General features: G+C 45.2%; 2 protein-coding genes across 5 annotated transcripts; one reads left to right on the top strand and one right to left on the bottom strand.

Moving 5' to 3' along the window:
- The first annotated feature begins 564 nt into the window (after window positions 1-564).
- Window positions 565-15,465, top strand: tprb (translocated promoter region b, nuclear basket protein). 2 transcript variants are annotated; one of them, XM_057038404.1, is made up of 51 exons: window positions 565-753; window positions 1,032-1,136; window positions 1,224-1,297; window positions 1,546-1,642; window positions 1,723-1,826; window positions 1,966-2,130; window positions 2,267-2,359; window positions 2,471-2,551; window positions 2,768-2,855; window positions 2,940-3,080; window positions 3,185-3,288; window positions 3,451-3,648; window positions 3,843-3,950; window positions 4,035-4,261; window positions 4,423-4,586; window positions 4,714-4,856; window positions 5,019-5,167; window positions 5,280-5,442; window positions 5,534-5,668; window positions 5,759-5,899; window positions 6,089-6,257; window positions 6,589-6,740; window positions 6,834-6,986; window positions 7,073-7,189; window positions 7,295-7,498; window positions 7,618-7,805; window positions 7,946-8,093; window positions 8,253-8,390; window positions 8,485-8,616; window positions 8,735-8,865; window positions 8,943-9,132; window positions 9,259-9,405; window positions 9,622-9,820; window positions 9,925-10,118; window positions 10,213-10,286; window positions 10,397-10,593; window positions 10,691-10,966; window positions 11,095-11,246; window positions 11,341-11,415; window positions 11,737-11,925; window positions 12,011-12,166; window positions 12,781-12,874; window positions 13,430-13,590; window positions 13,701-13,754; window positions 13,848-13,936; window positions 14,071-14,180; window positions 14,262-14,360; window positions 14,459-14,615; window positions 14,704-14,825; window positions 14,930-15,025; window positions 15,215-15,465. In XM_057038404.1, the coding sequence occupies exons 1-51, from the start codon at window positions 603-605 to the stop codon at window positions 15,262-15,264; spliced, it is 7,044 nt and encodes a 2,347-aa protein (XP_056894384.1). In that variant the 5' UTR covers window positions 565-602; the 3' UTR covers window positions 15,265-15,465. The 2 variants fall into 2 exon arrangements, with proteins under 2 accessions (XP_056894384.1, XP_056894383.1); XM_057038403.1 differs by having other exon boundaries at window positions 13,845-13,936.
- prg4b (proteoglycan 4b) lies at window positions 15,063-19,579 on the bottom strand. 3 transcript variants are annotated; one of them, XM_057038406.1, is made up of 14 exons: window positions 19,364-19,579; window positions 19,201-19,279; window positions 18,886-19,002; window positions 18,650-18,772; window positions 18,437-18,517; window positions 18,276-18,335; window positions 17,999-18,055; window positions 17,250-17,927; window positions 17,082-17,168; window positions 16,874-17,010; window positions 16,634-16,790; window positions 16,421-16,531; window positions 16,051-16,179; window positions 15,063-15,577 (listed from the first exon to the last, which is right to left on the bottom strand). In XM_057038406.1, exons 2-14 carry the CDS (start codon window positions 19,265-19,267, stop codon window positions 15,471-15,473), a joined length of 1,911 nt encoding a protein of 636 aa, XP_056894386.1. In that variant the 5' UTR covers window positions 19,268-19,279; window positions 19,364-19,579; the 3' UTR covers window positions 15,063-15,470. The 3 variants fall into 3 exon arrangements, with proteins under 3 accessions (XP_056894386.1, XP_056894385.1, XP_056894387.1); XM_057038405.1 differs by having other exon boundaries at window positions 19,201-19,578; XM_057038407.1 differs by lacking the exon at window positions 18,437-18,517 and having other exon boundaries at window positions 19,201-19,576.
- Window positions 19,580-22,573: the final 2,994 nt, after the last annotated feature.

Here is a 22,573-nt window from a genome sequence, read left to right as displayed (position 1 = left end):
GTATTTTGAAGCAAAATGTAGTAGTAGTAGAAGGAGGAGGAGGAATATAGGTAAATAGATTATTTAAGCTTAAGAGATTCTAAAATAACTTATTTTTTCATGAGACCATCTACTGTAGTATGCTTTTTTGTTTTATACATATTAAATTCTGATGGCTGCGCTTAACGCGGGGTGCATGTTCAGACTCAGATGTTTATTATTAGACTACTAGCGCCATCTGCTGAAAATCTGAAATTATTAAATGAGACCTGCTCCACTCTCTCTAGTCCCCCGGTCATATTAAAGCTATGAAATTATGTTGATATTAACTTTCGCTTGACAAAAAAATATGGATATTTTGAAACATTTGATATTTTACGTGGCAAGAAATCTATACCTTCTCCAAAGTAGGATAAGCACAATCAACATCAAGATTAGTTTCATAGTTTTTCATATTGGGTTTATTTTCTCTCGGAAATATAAAAATACAGAAGTGTGTTCTAAGTATTAAGCCCCTCAAGAGCATGTTTTGACTCCAACTCCCACAATGCATCAGTAATTCCCAAACTGCAAAGAGCGCACTGATCTGCGGCTGCGCGCTGTGTGTGTCACCGTCGGAAAAAATGGCGGCATTGTTGAGAAAGGAGTTGAGTGATTCGGAAATATCCAACCTGCCGCCGACCATTCAAAATAAACTCGAGGAGATTCTCACGGGTCTACAATATGAAGTAGATTCTTTGAAAGCGCAACATGAGCAATTTCGTGTTGACAGCGGTAAGACGATTCTTGTTATTTTTCTCTCTGCGTACCGCGTGTCTGCAAGATTTTACTATGAAGCAGGCAAACTTCGATATAGTTTGTTATTTTGATTCTACAGGTGCAAATTAATTTGCACGACACATCAAATGCCGTTTGTGTTTAAATGTGACGTCATGGTGCAAACACGACTTGCCGTTTAAGAAAGAAACGGCTAACATATTAGCTTATTAGCATTGTGAACAAGGTGAAATCAATTTACAAATGCACGTATATCTTTGTTGAACTTCTTTCAGAACAACATTTCTTTGAAAAAGTCAACCAACTCGCCCAATGTCGGGAAGAGCTTTCCTCTCAGACGCAGGACCATCTCAAACTTAAGGAAGAATATGCCAAACTCGGTAAGAGGGGATTCCTAAAGTTCATTTGACTCAGTTCCCTCGAACTGTAATAATATTTCCTTTTTACAATTTACAAATCCCATTTAGACGAGGAACTTAAAGCTGTGCTTGAAAAGAGCAGAGACTATGAACACGCCCGAGAGAGCATCTCTTCAGAGAAGGTGAGAAACAGAGTTCAAATTCCAAATTTCTATGGCACATTTTAACATTCTCCTAAATTCTGAAGCTCTTCTCTGTATTTATTTTTACTATTCCTTTTGTGACTGTTCTATTTTTAGTTGAATTTAAACACGACTAAATACATGAGGTTCCTAAACAGTTTTAGATGAATATATGTCGTGGACGTCTGGTCTGAGTTGTTGCAATATTTTGCATTATAATGGTGGACAACTGATCTTTTCTTTTTTAGACTTTGCTCTCTAAAGCCAAAGAAGAGTTGGAAGCAGAAAAGCGAGAGCTCGTGCGAACGCTAGAGAGGCGATCAACTGAAGTAGAACATTTAAATGGTATGGCTAGATGTTCAGGTTGTTGCATTTGTTACAGCCATTCATTATATCTTCACTTATGTTAATAACTGTATTACCAGATGACTTAAAACAACTCAATGATAAGTTGGTGGAAGTCAGCACCTCTAAATTGGCCCTGCAGATGAAGGTGGATGAACTTGAAGCTGTTCAAGTCAACATTAAAGTGAGCAACATCATTTTTAAAAAAAAAAAAAATCAATTAAATAATTTATTACGTCAAACCTGTTAATGTAGAAAGTGACTTTTCAAACTGACGTTAGTTTTTGCATGTTTACAAGAGCTCTGGTGTTTTGTCTTTACAGTACAAAGAGAAGCGAATGGAGCAAGAGAAGGAGCTGTTGTATGGCCAAACATCTTGGTTGAATGAGGAGTTGAAGGCTAAGAGCGAAGAACTTCTGTCAATCTCCAGACAGAAAGGAAACGAGCTCCTGGAGCTGAAGTGCAAACTGGAGAACAAAGAAGATGAGGCATGTCTCCCATTTTCACTGATTATAAAAGTCTCCCATAAAGCTGAAGGACATTAAGTGGAGCAGGTTTAATTGTGTTATAGTACTATGCTATCCTGTGTATTTCAAACACCTTTTTTTTGTTTGTGATTTCCAGTTGAACCGATTGCAAGACCAAGGCAGCAGTTTGAGGACTTCAAATGAGCGTCTGCAGAAACAGAATGAGGACTTGATCAACACACTGAAAGAAGTATGTTTATTTTTTTCCTACTTTTCTTATGGAGAATCCAGATTCACTTTGAACTGTGGTGTTGAATGTGAAAGTTCATTGAGGTTAACACTGATTTTTACTTTATTTTAGGTCAAGGAACAGCAGGTCACCATGGAGGAAAAGTTTAGGAATGAGCTGAATGCCAATATTAAGCTTTCCAATCTCTACAAGGTATTTATGACTTGTTCTGCCATGTTTTTTTACAGATGGGATTTTAATGCAGTGTGCAGGAAGATTTAAAAAAAAAAAAAAAAAGCAACTAATGTATATTGGCAAACAGCTGTTGTGTCCCAGAGTGTAATACCTTCCATGGATTTTGTTAATGTTGTAGCATTTGCCTTTGATTTGCCAATATTAAATCTATTTGTGGTGTTAATGTTGTGACAGGGTGCAGCAGAAGATTCTGAGGCAAAGAGTGAAGAGCTAAATCGAGTAGTAGAGGAGTTACATAAACTGCTCAAGGATGCGGGAGAAGGTACAAGACTGTTGCTTTGCTTATAGGAAGGAATGTTTGTTGCTTGATTTCTGATCTGCTTCTTTAAACCTTTTCCCATCATAGGCAACAAGGCTCTTGAGGAAAAGTTACAGGAGATGAACTGCAACACAGACAAGAATGTGACAGAGTTAAAAGAAAGAATCCAAGTCCTCGAGAAAGAGCTTGACAATGCCAATGAGTTGCTTTCAAGTTCTAAACTTAGAGGTTTGTTTTTTCATCTGGCTTCTGATATGTACACATTAAACTTAATTTATTTTTAAAAGGCATTAAAATAAGCCATCAAATTAAGGAAATGTGAAAAATTCCAGGTCCTGCTGGTTCAATGTCGATGCTGACGGAGGAACAAATGACAAATCTGTCTCCCACTGCACTTGCTGTGTCCAAGATAAAGCCTGGCATGAAGCTGACAGAGGTACCTTTAATAGATCGTTTTCTCTAATTTGTTTAAATTGGCTTGTGATAAAATAGTCAAAAGCCTCCATTACCCAGTAAATTGTCACTATAGATAGTTTAGTTAGTTATTGCGAGTCCAATGAATACCATGGTTTGCTAATGCCAATGTCTGCACTTCCAGTTGTATTCAGCGTTTGTGGAGAGCCAGGAACATTTGCAGTTGGAGCGATTGGAGAACAAGAGGGTCAATAAGTACCTGGATGATATTGTGCAGGAGGTAGAAGCCAAAGCCCCAATTCTCAAACGCCAGCGCGATGAACATGAGCGCATGCAGAAATCAGTGGCAGGTCTTTCTGTTCAGCTAGAACAAGCTATGAAGGTGGGTTCAAGAAATAATTTCCACTGGAAGTAAAATTCCCCATCCCATTGTATTCGTTTTTACTTGAACATCATAAATTTAATCTCTCAGAATAAATTGCAGAAATAATAATTTTAATGATTATTTTGAACAGGTTGATAGGGAATATGATGCTTGATTATGTGTGAGTAACTGAAGTCTTTATGTTCCCAAAGGAAGTACATCGTCTACAGAAGGAGGCTGATGAAGCTAACAAACGATCATCTGTTCTGGAAAGGGAAAACCAGCGATGTGAACTGCAGCTGGGAGACATGGCTCAGCAGGTGTGTTGATGCTGTTTTCATTGTTAAAATATGGCTGTTTATAGTTCAAGCAAACCACCACTGCTTTTTTTTTTTCTTTTGCAGGTGCGTGTGTTGCTGATAGAGCTTGAAGAAGCTCGTGGAAACCATGTGGTTCATGAGGAAGAGCTGAGCTCAACTGATGTCAGCAGCACATCCGAAGTGATCAGCCAACACTTGGTGAGCTTCCGCAGCATAGAGGAATTACAGAAGCAGAATCAGCGTCTCTTGGTGGCCCTCAGAGAACTCAGCGATGCCCAGGAGAAAGAGGAGTCCGAGATCTCTAGGAAGAAGTACGTTGGATTAATTTACTCAAGTCTTATCTGTTTTTACAGACAGAAATGTCAGTTATCTATCATTTCTGTGTGACATGTATGACCCATAATCAGATAGTTAACAAAATGGAAAAGGGAAATACAACTTCAAACTGGTTGACTGACAGGCCTTGTTACAGAGTTGGTGAACTGGAGCAGAATTTGTTGAAAGCCCAAGCTGAACTGGAGTCGCTACGAGAACAACGAGTCCAGCATATCAACATGACCGAGGCCATCGTGAAGCAGAGGGACACGTATCGTGTGCTCTTGGCTCAGGCAACCGCAGTAAACTTACCCGCACAAGGTAACAGACATCAAGTAGTAGTAGTAAAATATGGGAAAACTGGCAATTCATGCATGATTTCTTTTATTAGTAAAGTTCTGAGTGTGCTTCCTGTTAAGGTTCCATCCTCGTACTGTTTTCCCTTAAGGTGCACCAGCTGAGGAATTTTCCCTGACATCCACTCCCCGATGTTCACCTGCAGCTGTTTCCACTCCTGGAACGCCAACAGCACTAGTGTCGATGGCCAGAGAGCCAACAGAAGCACTGGAAGCCAAAGCAGCTTTGCAACAGGTGATCTTGAATAAAATCTATTGTATTTGCCACCAAATGTGTGAATTTTCAAGATTTGACCTCCTGTCTGCCACTAGGTGGCAATATTATCCTGATTAGTCGGCCTTTGTTGACATAGTTGTTCAATCCAAAACTAAGTAATATGTCTGATCACATTCTTAGTTGCAAGAAGTTTTCTCCACCTATAAAAAAGAGCGTGGGGAGAATGATAAGATGATGATGGAGCAAAACGAGAAGCTCCAAAAGCAGCTCTCTGACCTCCATTCCCAAAATGCTAAGATGTCAACACAGCTAGAGTTTGCCTCCAAAAGGTAAGTTTACACTTTCTTGTGTAAAATAACTTATTTCTACTCTTTCTGGGTCACAGGATGTGTTTAAAAATTGCACGGTTTGCTAAATGTCATTTTTTGGTCACAATATAAGGTATGAAATGCTGCAAGACAACGTCGAGGGCTACCGGAAAGAAATTGCTTCTCTCAGAGAGAAAGATCAAAAGATGGCCACTGCAGCACAGAAACACGAACAGACAATTCACACTCTGACCGAGGACCTCAGAGCTGCCAAAGAGAAACTTAAAATGGCTGAGGTCTCTTTTTTTGTGTAGTTTTCTTTTAATTTTGTGTTTTCAGGGTCAGGCAAACTTTGTTGTTGACAACGGAAACTCGTTTGTGCATTAGGGTCAATTGGAGAGTCTGCGCAAGGAGAGAGATATGTTGAAGCTGGATGAGTGCAGACTCAATCAGGAGAAGGAGACGATCTTGAGCCAACAAAGGACTCAGAATCTGCTTCTGACAAACCTCCAAACAATTCAGGTATACAGAATTTATTCCTGATTTTTTTTCTCTCTCTCTCCCAAACAAAGAAATGACACTGTTCAGAATTCTAACTTTATCTTCTTTCAGGCCTCACTTGAACGTTCTGAGACAGAAACACGCCAACGTCTGAACAACCAGCTGGAGAAACAGGAGCGAGAGATCTCCCAGCTGCAAAAGAGGCTGGAGCACGAGGCGGAGCAGCGCCACCTGCTCAGCAGAAACCAAGAGGTAAGACAAAATCTAAATCGTTGTCATTTTTGTTTTCTGCTGCCATAAAATATGGTTTGTTAATTTATGTTACAGTTATGATCATATCTGCAATACTCCACCATCTATGAATTAAAAATGCCTTCAAAATCATGAAGAGAAAATGTTTGACTGGGTTCTTCACCATCCTCACTCATGCTTGACACGCAGGTCCAGTTGGTGGACACAAAGAGACAGTTGGAGACACAAGTAGCTTTGCATCAGAAGACAAAGGAGATTCTGAATGCTGCCGAGTTGGAACTGAGAAACCTGAGGATGCAGCAAAGCAGCAACGAATCGCGCCATGTCCTGAGCTCCCCGTCAGCAACCAGAGTCAGAGGTTGGCACAAACTCTGTTTGATTTACCATCTCATAGGAATAAAACCCTTATAACTTGCATCAAAACTTTTGATTTTAGTGTTTAAAATGCTTTATATTACTACGGGCGGCTGGAAGTCTTCAGAATACCAAAAAGCTCTACAGTCAACTTTAATAATTATTCATAAGACAAGTACATTTATTTGATATCTTTTCTCTGCTTAATGCTAAAGTGTTGCATCCATTTCTTTGATCAACACTGCATCCCCTTTCCTTAACTTTAAACACCAAAGTTGACAGTGAATTGCATCACTGATGCTCATTCTTCATGCTTTCACATCTGATGTGTTAAGAACAAGACAGAGAAGACCTGCAGGGCCGCCTGCAACTGGCAGAAAATCGGGCAGATGACCTAGCAGAGAGCCTCAAGGCCACTACAGCCGCAATGGAGCAGTACAGAGCTATGGTTCAGAGCCTGGAAGAATCACTTGACAAAGAAAAAGAGGTGCGGAAACACTCGCTGCATGTTCGTATACCACCTTGTAGTTTTGGTGACTGTAGCTGGTAGTTTATATAAAATCTTTTTATGTTTGAACAGGTTACGGAGGAAGTACAAGCATCCATAGAAGCTCGTATGAAAGAGGCTGAGAAGAATTCCCAAAGGTTAGAGGAAAAGCTTCTGGAAGCAGCGAAAGAGAAACAAGAATTGGAGGAACAGAACAAAAGAGCACAGGTTTCTTTTGATGAACAGGTAGTTATAAACCTTTTCTGAATATTCTGTTTAAATTAGTCTCTCATTTGTTTTCATTATACAATAAAGAATTTTGCACTTTATAGATGGACACTCTAAGGACAAATATCAGCAGTGTCCAAGCAGATCACAAAGCAGCACTAGAGTCACTGGCTGCAGCTGAGGCTCAAAAGCAGCAACTTCTACAAGACATCCAGGAGCAGGTGAGCTACGAATTATTTTAAAAAATAAAAATGGAATTTTCTCTTGATGGAAAATTATCAAGGCAGTTTTGTAAATTAATTGTATTCTTTTTTCTTCCATTTAAGGCTAAGCTGGTAGCAGAAGCACAAAATAATTATGAGCAGGAGATGATGCTGCATGCCACAGATGTAGAGGCCATGCAACTTGCCAAGGCCCAGGCCTCTCAGGCTGTTGACATCAGACACCAGCTGGAGGAAAAAGTCCAAAGGATCAGTTCTGAGCTCGTGGAGGCACGAGTCTCTTGGGGGGAGCAGGAAAAGATCCTCAAGGTCAGTGTTTGTTTTCAATATCAGTAATTTACTTAAGTTTCATTTAGTATATCTACTGATTCCAACCCTTATGGGTATTAGTGTTTGATGGGTTTTCATGAATTTTGTTATTTGTGTAGGAGGAATTTTCCAAGATTGAGAGCAGCAATGAGGAGTTGCAGAAGCAGAATAGCATCCTGCACGAGCAGATCCAAACAATGAGCAGCAAAATGGCTGAAAAATTGGCCCAAGCAGTCAATGAGAGCACAGCAAACATCGCTCTAATGGAAGAAAACAAATCTCAGGAGCAGATCCTTGAAGTTTTAAGGTGAGGGTTCTGGCACAATTCTTACTGTGCTCCTACTCTTTTACCTCTCTATTAATACAGTTTGATTGGTTTGCATATTTTGCTTTAAAATCCTCAGTTCAGTTTCAATCATCGGTGCTTTTCACATCTAAACTTGGCAGGTTTGTCCGTCGAGAGAAGCAGATTGCAGAGTCTCGTTTTGAAATTGCACAAGAGGAGACTCTACGTTACCGTCTAAGGACAGAGAACCTGCAACGAGAGCTGAGTGAGGTGCAGGACAGCATGAAGGCCTCAAGGGCCAGAATGGAGGTTTGTGTTGCTGTGTTGATCCACAGTAACTTTTGCTGCTCCACCTTTTATTATAGAAAAACTTCTGTCAAAAGCAATGTTTATTTTTGGCTCAAATATAAGTGTTTTTTTGTTTTTTTAACTTTATCTAAGTAAAAACCCATTGGTCATGTGACTTAGGTGACTGCAAAGACTCTGGCTCAACATGATGAGTTGATGAAAAAGACGGAAACAATGAACATCCTGATTGAAAGCAACAAATTGCTGAGAGAGGAGAAGGAAAAGATGGAGGAAGACCTGCAGCAAGCCCAAGCTAAGGTATCCCTGTACAAATATACTCTGTCCAGGCCACATACTACACAAGTATTTTTGAGCGAGCCAAATGTTTTGACACATTTTTGGATGGTTTCAGTTACAAAAGATGGAATCGGACATCTTGCCACTGCAGCAGTCCAACTCGGAGCTGAGCGAGAAGAGCGGGATGCTCCAGGCTGAGAAGAAGATACTGGAGGATGAGATCAAACGTTGGAAAGCTCGCACTCAGGTCAGTGAAGAGAAGAGTTCTCAGGGATGGAACTATGATGTTGATGCTTCTATTTTGGTGAAATTATTTACTATAGTTAGTTGTTCTGTAATAACCACAACTTCTCATTCCACTTTAGCATTTGGTGAGCCAGCAAAAAGATTCTGATCCAGAGGAGTACAAACGGCTGCACACTGAGAGGGAAGCACATGTCAAACGCATTCAGCTGCTCACTGAGGAGAACAACAAGCTTAAAGCAGACGTTGCCAGGTTTTTTTCTCTCTCTCCTTCATCCTTTTTCTGCACTCCATTTTTCTGTTCACCTTATTTTTGGTTGATCTGTCCAGGGTCAATAATGCGACAACATCTTTGCAAGGCCAGCTTCAGAGTGTAAGAGATAATACAAATAAGTTAATGGAAGAGCGGAATGCTCTGAAGAAGGAAGTGGAGGAGAAGGTGCGAACTATCACCCAGGTCAAAAAGATTGGACGCCGCTACAAGACCCAGTACGATGAGCTTAAAGTACAACATGACAAGGTCAGAGTTTGTAGCCCTAAATTTCAGGGCTGTATTGTACAAACTGTCCTGCTGAGTGATGGTGTGATGCCATTATATATATATGCTGATTGAATTCATATCACTCTTACCCGCCATTTTATACAGATGGTTGCTGAGACAGCGTCTGGCCCAGCCCAGGCCGAGGAGGCTCGTCAAGCCTCAGTCCAGGAACTGCAGAGCCTCAGGGATTCTTTGAATCAGGCCGAAGCAAAGACCAGAGACCAAGAAGCACAGCTGGAAAACTTAAACAAGGTTAAACACTGGACATTTAATGCAAAAATTTTAATTGTCAGTTTTTTATATATATGAAATATGTGTTCTTTGTAAGAGAACCCCTGTGAATAGCAACTTCATAGTTCAGTTTCCTGTGAAATAATACCTTCATAAACAGTGAGCATTCCAGCTTGTCTTTCCTGCACATCTATGTTTGTGAGTATATAGTCAGTAATATCATGCCCTCTCTCTCAGGTGGTTTCCGAGCGTGAAACTGAAATACGTAACAGCCAGGAGCAGTCCTCAAAACTCCAAACGGAACTGAATCGACTGAGACAGGAGCTTCAGGAAAAAGTTTCTCAGGAGGAAGCAAGGAGACAGCAGATGTCGGAGAAGGAGGAGAAAACTAAAAAGGCCTTTCTTGTGGCCAAGCAAAAGATCGGCCAGCTCATGGGTAAGAAAGTTCCACCACATTACAAACATCAAAAATACAGGAATATACAGAAGCACACATTCTCACACTCAGATATGTATTTTGCAATTTGAATATATGTCTAGGTGCCAAAGAACAGCTCCAGAAGGACAATGAGGAGCTAAAGCAGCAGCGTGAGGAACTGGAGGTCCGGGTGAGTGCTCTCAAGTCCCAGTACGAGGGTCGCCTAAGCCGACAGGAGAGAGAGCTCAGAGACCTGCGAGGCCAACAGGAGAGACAAGAACAGAGAGATGAACCACCTGAGGCAGGTCCCAGCAAGGTGAGAGTCTGCTTTAAAGTTTTAGACCAAAATGACATTACCCTCCAACATTAAGTTGGTAAGTTTCCATCTTGACTTTATTTCTGGTTCACAGACACAAGAGCAGCAGAGGAGCACTGAACAAAGGCAGATCACTCTGAAGACAACGCCAGCGGCAGACAGGGGCAGGTATGCCAGACAAAATCACTCTTTCTTTTTTGCACTACAGCGCAGCACAAATGCATGAACGCCAGCTAGTCGAGTCGGCCTTCATATTGCTAACATCTATTTTGATTCAGTGCCAGCACATCTGAGCCTCCAACTGCCAACATTAAGCCAACACCTGTAGTAGCAACAGCCAGCAAACAGCCTGTCAATCCAGGAAACAAACCCACTCCGCGTGCGAGCATCAGGCCTATGATTACCCCAGCCCCCATTGCCACCCCAACGCCCACAGCTACCGTCATGCCCACCACACAGGCGGAATCCCAGGAAGGTGAGTAACTCTAAATCTTCAGGCATGCTGTTCTTACCATTGGCACTATTTTATATTACTTGTGCGTTAAGCAAAACCTTCTCAAACTCCTTAACAGCCATGCAGTCCACCGAAGGCCCACCGGTGGAGCACGTGACCGTGTATGGCAGTGCGAGTGGCTCAGTGCGCTCCGCGAGCCCCAACGTCCAGACCACTATAGCCAACCCCATGCTGACTGTTCAGCAAACACAGGCCACAGCGTTTGTCCAACCAACCCAGCAACAGAGCGTGAGCCATACAGAGCCAGCCAATCAGGAGCCCCCTTCCGCAGTCGTTGAAGCCACACCTAACTCCCAGGTGGATTGGCCATCGACCTCGTCTGTGTTTGGGACTGGTGCGTTCACTCGTACATGTTTTGAACATGACACATTTGCTTACTCGTTGACATAATTAAGGTTGTTCTGGCGCGGCTTATTTTGCCCCGAGCATTTACAGTATAATAATAATTCATGTCATCTCAAGTCTCGGCAACTCCAGGAACATCCTCCATGTCTAAGAGAGCTCGGGATGACGAGGATGCTGCTGTGGTCGCTGACTCGGAGACCAACCAGGAGGATCCCTCCAGGGCTCCTGTGTCGAAGAAAGTGCGCATCATTCAGCGTGTGGGTCCAGAGGTGAGGAGAAAGTCACTATATAGAAATCTTAATAGACTTTTAGAAAGAAACCAACAATCTCACACCCTGTCTGGCGTGGAATTATTTTTCCCAGGAGGAGGTGTTGGCAGAGGACAGTACTGAGGCTGAGGGGGTGGTGCCCACAGACGACAGTGCTGAAGCAAGCCAGGTTGGTTATCATAGATGCCAAACAATATACTGTAATCCTGCCAAATATTCTCCAGCCCTTTTTCGGTTTATGCAGCTGCATGTAGTGATGATTCCTTTAAACATACACGTGGTTTTAGCATTGATAAGAAATCAAAAGTCCACAGATGGAATATTTCCCTAAATCAACGACAAATTGAATACAGACTTAAAGTCTGTTAGAAGCAATTGGAAAAGTAATATATCTGAATATAACTTCTGACATATTACTGAAGTATGTAGCTTTCTTGTATGTAAGGTAGAGCAGAACGCTTATTTTTGGTGTCATTGTTTTGCTCTGCAGATGGAGGATTACCCAGCTCAGGAGGAAGGAGATGAGAGCACGCCCTCACAGTCCATCGCCATGGACCAGGAGGCTTCCCACACCCAGAGTGACACCCCTGACCAGCTGGAACATGAAGTGATAGTCATAGTAACAGACACAGAGAGTGAGAACGAACAGGAAGAGGGGGATGAGGAGGAAGAAGAACAGGTAGAACATGTCCAGGGCATTTTTTTAGTAGTGCGCAGGTAATATTTATGTGCATATACATCACTTCTAATTCAATTATATATAGGATTATGTTGATGACGAAGAAGGGGAGGAGGAGGAAGAAGGGGACGAGGAGGAGGAAGGAGACGAAGAAGATGCTGGAGAGATAGAGGAAGAAGGAGAGGAGAGCAATGAGGGAAGCGGAGATGGCACCGAAGCTTACGAAGGAGAAGACACGGAGGTTAGCTTAGCCTATGACTCAAGATCCACTCTTGTAAATCCATCTGTGTAAAATCCTGCCCACAAAACGTCCATCAAGCCACATCAACCCACACGTTCATTTGGGGTTTTCGGTGCACGATCCAACACATACAGAGTTTTTCCACCGTCTTATTTTACCGTCACTTTTACTTTACCGCTGTGTCATAACTGTTCCCGTGCGTGTTGTTTTCACACCAGTCTCGCACAAGTTCAGTGGGGTGAGTCAGTGTCTGTAGAGAGACAGTCACTTGTAAACAGCAGGTGTGGGGCATTTTTGAGGTGCAGAACATGGGTTTTGAATAAATGAACATTATCATTTGAATATAAAGGACTCATGGCAACTTCAATTCAGGAGAAAATGCTTGCAGCAACCTTTGGGTGAGAGGCAGGGTCATTTCAAGGTTCCAATACTAGAGAGACACCACATTACCTCCTACAGCTCTGGCTTTATTTCTCTTGATGTGTCACTTGAGATGTTTTGGCTTATTACCAATAACTTGTTATATGTCCCTGTGGGACTTATTATAGTCCTGCTTCATTTTTCCTGATCCCTTTTCTTTTTTAAGTACATGAATTCCTTTTGTTGTTTCTCAGGGAGCTGACGTCACAGACCCGGGCACAGAGACAGAGGAGAGTTTGGGGGCGTCCGACTCCACCCAGAGACCAGCAGATTCCCAGACACCCAGCTGTAAGATCCAGGAAGCCCTGTCAAACATGCCGTACATACGTAGATCCTCCTCAGTGTCTCCGCATACACTCAACAACTGTCTCATTACTTATTTAAGGGTTTTTGATGACTGAGAAGGACGTCATTTATCATTGTTTTAAAGTCATGTCTACAAGGGTCCAGGAAGATTGCTTTAGTTAAAAAATGTAACAACTTCGGCTAACAGCAACCTAATGGCTTTTTTCATCTTTAATAATAAATTCCTTGTAACCTACTGGCCAGGAGCGGAAGGATTAAAGGGCACAAATCAGCCATTTTATTATTTCTTAAATTAAACTTAATAAAAATGGATAGTACAAACAAACAATGAGCCAAAAAAGTCAAGAGCCGTATTACTGTCTGGTGCCGCATGAACAGTTTGTTTCGTACTGATCAGCCAGTGGATTATAAGAAATGCCATTGTGGATTTAAAGAGGCCTTAGGCTGCAGGAGTTCTCTCGGAGATAATGAAGGATATTTTCTTTTGAATAACATGATTTGAACGTCTTGAGCTGAACATTTTTGTGATCGGTTTAGTCGAGGCCGGCGCGATGGAGGCTTTTTCCACGGAGCAGCCAGTCGCAAGCTCTGGCTCAAGGCTGCCCCAGTCACCACGGAGACTAAAACATCAGTTGCCTCCTGATCTGAACATCCACCCTGCTTCATCCTCAGAGCTGGGACCTCCTGCTCAGGTCCAGGTATGATGAGCGGTCTGAGAAAAACAAGAGATTTTCATGACGGCTCATTCATTAAGTTCATTTATTTTTACTTTTGTGCTTCTAATCTATTTGTGTAATGCCACCTCCAGCATTTTCCTGTTCCGCGCGTCCCTCAGCTCACCCCTGGTGCATCAGGCAGCGCTGTAGGTTCCAAATCATTTCCGATATTATTGTTGTGAAAGGTTCCGATTTGGACCTCCCTGAAAAGTGTTTTTCCCCCTCCCCTCCCGCAGCAGCATTTCTTCGATGAAGATGACAGAATGGTTCCCAGCACTCCCACCCTGGTGGTCCCGCACCGCTCTGATGGTCTTGACCAGGCCATCCAGTAAGCGCTCGCATGCTGACGCAGTCATAAACTGTATTCACATTTTATTTTAGTAGATAAATAAAAGTATCACTGATAGAAAGTCCACTTTGCTCTCTTCTGCTGCCTGATGGCCTGTGATTTATTTATTTTAGTTCTCCCCAAGTGGCTGGTGTTCCACGCTTCAGATTTGGTCCCACTGAGGACATGCCGCAGACCAGTTCCTCCTCCCATTCGGACCTGGGACAGCTGGCGTCACAAGGAGGTGCTTCACTCGCACCTGAGCAGACTTACAAATGCTGCAGAATAACATAAACAGCCTTGTTATTGTGAAAAATACTTTCAGGTCTTGGAATGTATGAGAGCCCCTTGTTCTTAGCCACTCACGAAGAGGAGTCCGGTGGACGCAGTGTTCCCACAACACCGCTACAAGTGGCAGCACCTGGTATTTCTGCTAATATCTGTTAATAATTGTAAAGAGGGCTGATATTTCCCAGCTTGAGCGTTGCTTTTAGTGATTTGTTTTTCTGTTTTTGTCTCCAGTGTCGGTTTTCTCGGAGGTGGCTCCGTCTGACTCCTCTGAGCAGGCCTCCCAGTCTGTTCCCATGGTGAGCACGTCCACGCCAGGCCTGCCTGTGCCAGGAGCAGCCGCCACTGGGGAAGAGAGAGGCGACGGCCTCCTGGAGCCGGACGCTGATAGGTTGGAATTGCTCCTCTGTCGTTATCTCATTCGCATGTTTGTATTTTTCAGGTCTAATTTGTGTGTTTTCCTGATTGCTTTACTTCAGGTCCTCTGCTGAAGTGTCACTGGACCCAGTGGTCTCTCAGGGTTCTGGAGAAGAGCCAAGCCAGCAATCTGACAAGCCCAACATGCCCTCCACCAGCCAGGAGCCTTCCTCTAGCTCTGCCGGTACGTCTTTGGAGCTTACACTACTTCAGATGCTTTATTCATTTATTCCATCTCCAGCCGCCAGCTCTGATACCCGCATCCTTTATTTTATTTTATTTATTTAGACACAAGCAGCGCTCCACCGAAACCTTCCAGACCCGGACCCAGCCGTCAGCTGCAGCGCTGGCCAGAACACCGCGGTGGCCGTGGGAAGAGAGGAGGTAACAGGAAGGCAGGAAAGAGACAACAGTCGTGATGTTAATGCAGTTCCAGCCCTTTTAATTAGCAGGCAGAGACAGATAATGGGAAATAAAGGCCTCCTTTGACGTTTCAGACATATTATACAGCCAGTGTACTTGTTTTTACAGCAGTACAGCAAGAATTTATTCAAACATTTTCTCTGTCGACAGGTCCGGGGTTTCCTTCCCGAGGTTTACACGGGAGAAGATTTGCAAGATGAAGCACTAATTGTCTAAATGAGCAGAGACCCTAATACAGGAACACACTCTATCGCGAGTTGGGATAAAGCTCACTTCTTCTAAAGGCAGGGTATCTTTAGCTATTTGGTGTTTTGCTTTTTAAATCTGCTGGTAAAGTTTAACTTGTCAGTGGAAGCTGAAGCAAAGTGTTTTATGAAGACTGTAATAAAGCTTAAAACCACTTTGGTCAGACTTTCTGTGGACACTTGAAGAAGTTGTTCTGAGCGAACGTGTTGGTGGCCGGTGCAGCCAGGGCAGGACGCTCGCTCTTCATCCCCACTTTGTAGAATTGAGCTAAAAAAGACACAAACGCACGTTTCAGACCAGAGAATGCACTTTGAGGTGTGCTCCAGCTTTAACAGGAGCCCGTGTGTCCTGTATGTTATATAAGCTGGAATGTTCCAGAACAAACGGATTCCTGGAACTCCAAACTTTTAAAATACAGCACTCATTGTTATTGTGGAAACTCCCCTCAATAACCAAAAGAAACCTGAGACCGAGGTGAACAAGCACCACCCTTAATGACATTTACATCTGCCCAACACCCCCCCCACACACACACACACACACACACCTATACACACAGTTCTTTCACAAGACTTTACAAGGAAAAACTGGGATACCAAACGTGTTGCAGGTTTCTGGGGGAGAGTTCTGCATGAAGTTTAACACCCCCCATCCCCCCAGTCTTAAGGTGTGTTGTAATGAATAATGAAATAGAGCTAGAGGTGAAACCGTGGGTGGGGGGGGGGTACCTGGGTACTCACCTCTAGAGAAAACGTAGTATTTGTATCCTTCGGGGTCCCGTTTATTGGGGACGGACACGGCGGCGGTGATGGTCGAGGGGAAACCGCTCCAAGACGCCCGGATGTTGATGGCTGGACCCAGATTAGATGCTGGAAGGGGAAAGTAATGAAGTCGGTCAGATAGATCCCTTTCTCAGATTACCGGTGATCCCTGGTTCCGCCGCAGACGTGAAAGGTTCACAAGCGGCTTGGTCCCACAAATATTTACGAGACGGACCTCTGCTGGACCTCTGTCAATTAAAGTGCGGTTATGACCGCGGCCACCCAGCACCACAGACATGACGTCACATGATCTTAGGTGGGTGACACACAGGGGTTAAACTACCAATACCTGCAGCTTGGCGGGACACGCGGTGGCGGACAGCGTAGATGTTTATCTTGGGTTTGGTGCCACATGTCGTGCTGGGGGTGAAGTGGTAGGAGTATTTCTGCACCAGTCCCCCTGAAACGACCGTAAATACACACGTCATATCCCCACTGATGATTAGAGGTGTTTCTAAGAGATCTCAAGATATTTTCAGCGTGTTTTGTTAGTTTTCATCACCTCTCTTGAAGAAGTAAACGGACTCTCTCCTCTTCCGGTACTGAGGCACCGACAGCGCCGCGGTGATGTGGCCCTGAAGGCCGTCGAAGCCCGATTGGACGGGTTTTGGGTAACCTGTGTCCACCACGCCGTTCTCAAATCTCCAATATTGGTTTCCCTGCAATGACCACCCCCCCCAACACCGAAAGGGTCAGGCCTTTGAAACGGAAAATAAAAACCAGGTGAAATGAGCAGACGCACCTTGAAGATGTAGGTCTTCCCCTCGCAGTTGCAGCGGGTGAACACGGTGTCTATTGGCGAGGGGACCCCCCAGGTTTGTGTGATGCTTTGGGCGGCACCAGGAAGCTTGTTTTTGTCCAGGACCCAGAAGTAGTGCCCTGAAAGACAACCCTGCCGTGTCAAGGTCGCCGTCAGACAGTCCCAACTTGTCCCAGCCCGCCCTTCTGACCTCTGAAAACCACCATGGTGCCGTTCCTCAGCGTGGTGACCCCGCTGACCGGCCGCCCGCTGCACAGGTCCGTATCGTTGCTGTCGTCTAGGAGAGACAAACGTGCAACAGCAGGAAAGAAAAACAGGTGGGGGGGGGGGCAGCAGAGAACTCGGGAACCTTTCCTACCTGCTTGGTAGCTGCTCAGTCCGTCCCCGTTGGCGCTTTGTGTGACGCTCGTCGGTTTCGCCGGTGATGGTTTGGCCAGAGGCTTTGATGTGGTTTTGGCTGGTTGCTGGGTGACGGCTGAAGGGTCGTTTGTGGTTACTGCTGTGGTGTCGTCCCTCGTGACACCCCGGACTGCGTCAGAGGATGCGGGAATAAGGGTCGTCAGGAGCTCCCGGAGCGCCGTTGTGACGTCTTTCGACGTGGCTGCGGTCGGCGCCGGGGGGGACGAGGCGGCGGAGCTGGACGCCTCAAAGTTTTCCAGAGCTGTGGTCAGGCCCACTTTGGGTCCGGTGGAGGCTGAAGCTCCCGCCGGGGAGGGGGGTGTTTGTGTGAGCCGGGGCCCGTCAGAGGAGGCCGGGGTGCTGCCCAGGGCGTCAGGCAGAACCGTCTCAGCTTCGGTCGGGGACAGGGGGGTGAGGACGCCAGCAGCCGGTGTCGCTCCATCCCCGGAGGTCGCCGGAGGGAAGACTGTCGATGTTTCTCTGCTGAACTCCGCGCTGTTTGAATCCGGCGTGGAATCGGTGCTTTGATCCAGGCCAGCTGGCAGCCCGTCGCCCCTGATGCTGCCGGGGTCTGGAGTGGGCTCCGGGTCCCCCGATCCGTCCCTGCCAAACCCATCCTGAGGGAGGTCGTCCGGTTCTAGGCGAAAGCTGCAGGTGAGAAACCCCGGCCGTCACCCTGAAGGCATCGTGACCTTTAACCTTTCTCACCATCGCTGAGGTCGTCTGAATCGGCGGCGGGACTGACCGGCGGCATCGAGGGATCATCTGTGGGATTCAAACATCTGCGTTCAACTTCAAAAACCACAACCAAGCCAGCTCACTCAGCCCAAGAGAGTCTTTGGGTAAACAGCCCGACGCGCTCGCGCCAACGCCGCACGGCGCCGTTGATTTTGGCCCGTGAGGCCAAACCGCTGTGGAAATGTGGAGCGTTTTGCACGAGCGCAGCGAGCTTTCTGGAAACGTTAATCCCGACAGTCGCCCCCACCTGCATCGCTGCCTCCGCTGAACGTGGGAGACGGCTGTGCTCCATCTTTCAGCGCGGCGTCTGTCGGGGGTCAGACGAGCACGTTAGCAGTTAAAATAAACCAATAAATAAAGCGGCTCGCACCTAAATTAACTGAAAATGGAGCATTAAGTCAAAAATACCTGGAGGGGAGTTATGATTTACATTATGGCATGAATTACTCTTCACTGGCCCTGTAGCACTGGGGGCTCCACTGATTTCCTCTGGTGATTACCAAGACAGGAAGTATTGAGAGTCTTATCTCGTGCAGGTGACTGCAGGCTACTGTGCACAAATGAGCCCGGATTCTCCCGTCGGGCAGATTCTACCTGAAGCCGGTCGGACGCTACGCTCACCTGCAGCATCACAGTGGGTTTGGAAGTCTGAGCAGCACTGCTTGAACTTCTGGCAGTCGGGGTCGCAGCTGCACCCCCGGCCCCTCCTGAAGGCCTCCCCGCAGCGACCTTTGCACGAGTTTTCTGTCGCACATAAAACACGGCTCTAAATGCAAGACCGGCGCGTTCCGGTGGTTACACGGGGCGGTCGGACGCTCCGCTCCGTCCCCGCGGCCGTGAGGAGAGAGGAGCCTTACTGGTGGTGCACTGGGACTCGTAATCATCGCAGCACTCGTCATAGGTCAGGCAGGTGTAGTCGCACTGGCACGTGTAGCCCCTGTAGTACTCGCCTCCACATCGTCCTTTACAGCTCGCTGTTCAAGAGAGCAGATTCAGAAAGAATCACAGCTGGGACAGAAAGGGAAGATCCTGTAACTAGAGAAACATTTGCCAGACTGGGGTAAGTAATTATGAACACAGTATAAACACATAACGTCTTCCCAGGATTCTCCCATCAATCCTCAGTTCGATCCTCTGGCACCAAAGACAGAATCCCCAGTAGTTCTACTCACTCTGTCCGGTACTCAGAGTCAGAGCACAGGCCAGGAAAACAAGCGCAAAGGTGACGGTCGAAGACATTTTTTGTTGAATCTGGAACAAACGAGGAGCACAGAGACGTTTGGTCTTCACAGGTGAAGCTCTGGAGGGACTGGAGTCGGAAGAGTTCTGACCCACCTTGCTTGGGTGTCGGTCCGGACGCTGCTGAGGGAGCTCGCCGGGCTGCTTTTATAAGGCTCAGAGATGGGCTGACCTCATGGAAGCTGTCGCATCAGATCAAATTAGCCGCGGTGATCTCACAAAGTTTACGGGGGAGGATCGACAGGTCCCGCCAGACGACGGGTCTGGACGACGCGATTTCCCACAAACAGCTGGAAGCACGTCAACGCACATCTGTGCCAGAAGGGCGAGCGGCTTCGCACACCTCAGCCGAGTGGGCTGAGGCACACATGGCTGACCTTTACATCACTGTCGCAGTCTGTCCAATCAATACCACGGGAACGGACAAATAACTCGGCTTTAGTTGGAGATAAAGTAATTCATTGGGTGTTTTATTGAACAGTAAAGGCTGATTCACCAGATTCAGGGTGAGAACTTGTTTAAATACAGGATATTTCCCAAGGGTTTTAGTGCTTTTAGCCTCCAGGGTTGTTAATTTTTTACTGTCATTTTGACTGAAACCTGCCCTGTGGTGGACGTATGACCTGTCCAGGGTGTGTCCTCCCCCACTGACTGCTGGCACCGGCTCACAACCAAGCAAATACACATGACAGTGTGCTGGAGTTACGGGGAAAGATTTATAATTAACTGTTTCAAGGTAGCTTCGTGAGAAATAGAACCAGAAAGTATTATTTACATCTGAAATTTAATAAAATAAATCCTCACAGGTGAGGTTCAGACAGTAGGCTCGCGACGCCCCCTTGTGGCTGTATGAGCGAATGACACCCTGTTTAGCATCAGTCTGGCGTCTTCATGGAAACTTTAACTTTAGCTTCTGCCCTTAATTAAAGTTTGACAGTAAAACATTTGCCTCATTGAAGATGTTTTTAATGTATTACAGCCTCGTTTGGAGCTTCAATGTGTTTAACCGCAGTTCAGACGAACCAAAACATTGTAAAGGTTTGAAATAAGAGTAACAGATTTAGATGGCAAGTGATTTAATGAATACTACCTTGTTTTCCTTCTCCGTCTGCAAGAGTAATTATAGAGTATAACAAAAGCCTCAGGTAAAAATCCATTTATTTTAAAATAGCAAACCACACTTTAAAAGCCAGAGAAAGGGATTTGTGGGGCTATGAGGTACAGTCTAGGATATTTTACACGGGGGAAAACTCAACACTATAATTAACCAAGAACGTGATTGAGAATCTACACAGACACCAAGGACGTGATATGTGTGTCATTGTAAATACCTGTTTTTCTTTTTCTTCTTTTTACAATACTTTCATAAGTTTCACATTCACCTAACATCATTCACAATTATTATACACGATATATAAATGTTACCTCGTTTTCCTTATTCTGCTGATTCCATTTTTATTCCAATTCAAGCTGAAAGAAAAGTGTTCTAACAGATTCATAACATAATTCTTGCATTTCGTCCTATTGCCGCTGGAGGGCATCAACTAGCACAAACAAATAATTACCATTATTTTACATTTCAGTGCATCTCGAAGGTTGTTTGGTCTTCCTTCTTGCTGTTTTGCTCTGATACTTCAACATCAGAAGCCTATCAGGCCACAGATGGACATCCAAAGAACCGCAGTGGGTAGAAGGGCTGTCACACAGATGGTTATCATCCACATTGATCCCCTGGAGTTTTTAAATCTCTGAGTGTGGTGCCGGATCCTTTTCTGGATCCAAACCAGAATACGTGTTCTGTGAGCAGTTGAAGCCATTTTCTGACTTGGCAGCATCACTCTGCCAGTCAGCAGGAGAGGATGCAGAGTAGGAGGACAGGCTCATTCAGCAGATACCGTCCTGGTCATGGTTGGAAACAGGCTCGGGGGGGCTGTTTTGCTTTGAGCTGGACCTCACATGCTTCACAAGGAAGGCAGAGCAAGTTGGCTATGGAGTAACCTCAAGACCTTCGTGTGACCTCTCTGGAGTCTGGATGAACTGTTTAAAGAACGTCTGTCTCGTTACGTTAGTTGACCGTGTACCAACTAAACATGATCAGAAAGACCCTTCAGAGGGAGGCCAATGAGAGAAAGAGCGTTAGTGACGTGTGATGGAATAAGAATAGGAACAATGACAGGTGGCCTCCGCTGATGACAAATAATTAAATCTGGCAGCTCTTTGGATTTTATTAAGGACAGCTTAAAGGATCAAAGGCGAGGCCGACATTTCACTTGCAGATGGAGGCGAAAACATGAACAGAACAATGACTACGACCCCCAACATCTGGATGATTAACGCACCCTGTTTGATTCTTGGTCTACGTCTCATCTAGCTTCATGTGCTTTGTGGTAAACGGTTGTCTTCCTGGCTGACAAATCTAAAAGTGGAAGTCGGTGCACCGTGTCTGCTGCTGCTGCACAGGAAACGAGCCTTGTGCCCGCCAGCTCACTGACGCCGGTCCTCTGCTGCATCCTCTCGCGCTTTTCATGCTGCAGCTTCTCCGAATGTCCCGCACCAGCACGGGTGGAGGTCTCCCCCTGCTGGTGTCTGTGCTCTGCACCGTTGCCCGAGAGGAGGCCTGAAGCCAGAAGACCGCCTGGAGCAGCTGGGTCGGGCCACCAGCCACATACCTGCCTCTGGAAACAGCAGCCAGTCTCTGCACTTGTGCACACAGAACTTGATCCAAGCACGTCAGCCGACGCAGAGGTGATTATTATTTAGGTCCAGATCTATGTGTTCTGTCTCTGCCTTGAATAAATTACCGAGTGCAATGACCACTGCAAAAAACAAGTAAGAAAAAGGAGCACAGTTATGTGGAGGCACAGCTTCGTATTTGTTTAATTAATTAAGGTGCAATAGCACAAAAATCCTGCTTTTGTTTGAGGCTCTCAGCTGTTTTATTTGCAGCATCGTCCAAAGGAGGGTAGACTGAATTTAAATTTCCTCACCAATCTCCTGACACTGGCATTCATAAATCTTCTGCTATTCTCATTACAAAGCCATTAGAGCCTCAGAGTGGCTGGAAATCGCCTCATTACTGCAAGCTTGTGAGGAAGTTTTGTCCCATCTTTAGAGCCTAGATTAATTTTGGCAAGCAGACTTAAAGAGCAAGATCAAAAAGAAACAAAACTCCCTGTTTGTGCGCTAAACTATAGCGGACCTGCGTTTATTGCTCTCATTATTTGTGCCACTTTCAGTGCACAGCAGCAATGCATCCATGTTTATTCATAAAAATAATTCTGCTGTTTGATGAAAGTCAATATAAAT

Source organism: Takifugu flavidus, chromosome 7 (genome assembly GCF_003711565.1).
Source record: "Takifugu flavidus isolate HTHZ2018 chromosome 7, ASM371156v2, whole genome shotgun sequence".
Taxonomy (NCBI): Eukaryota; Metazoa; Chordata; class Actinopteri; order Tetraodontiformes; family Tetraodontidae; genus Takifugu; species Takifugu flavidus.
This window is presented reverse-complemented; position numbering and strand designations above follow the sequence as displayed.

Bases quoted from the DNA above. Each gene is read 5' to 3' on its own strand.
- tprb (XM_057038403.1), top strand. From the start codon at position 603: ATGGCGGCATTGTTGAGAAAGGAGTTGAGTGATTCGGAAATATCCAAC. The intron at 3,081-3,184 runs GTTTGTTTTTTC...GAAAAATTCCAG, and splicing joins TTCAAGTTCTAAACTTAGAG to GTCCTGCTGGTTCAATGTCG. The intron at 6,258-6,588 runs GTTGGCACAAAC...TGATGTGTTAAG, and splicing joins GTCAGCAACCAGAGTCAGAG to AACAAGACAGAGAAGACCTG.
- prg4b (XM_057038406.1), bottom strand. From the start codon at position 19,267: ATGTCTTCGACCGTCACCTTTGCGCTTGTTTTCCTGGCCTGTGCTCTG. The intron at 18,336-18,436 runs GTATTTTTGACT...GACCCCCGACAG, and splicing joins AAATCATAACTCCCCTCCAG to ACGCCGCGCTGAAAGATGGA. The intron at 15,578-16,050 runs GTGAGTACCCAG...TGTCTTTTTTAG, and splicing joins ATACTACGTTTTCTCTAGAG to CTCAATTCTACAAAGTGGGG.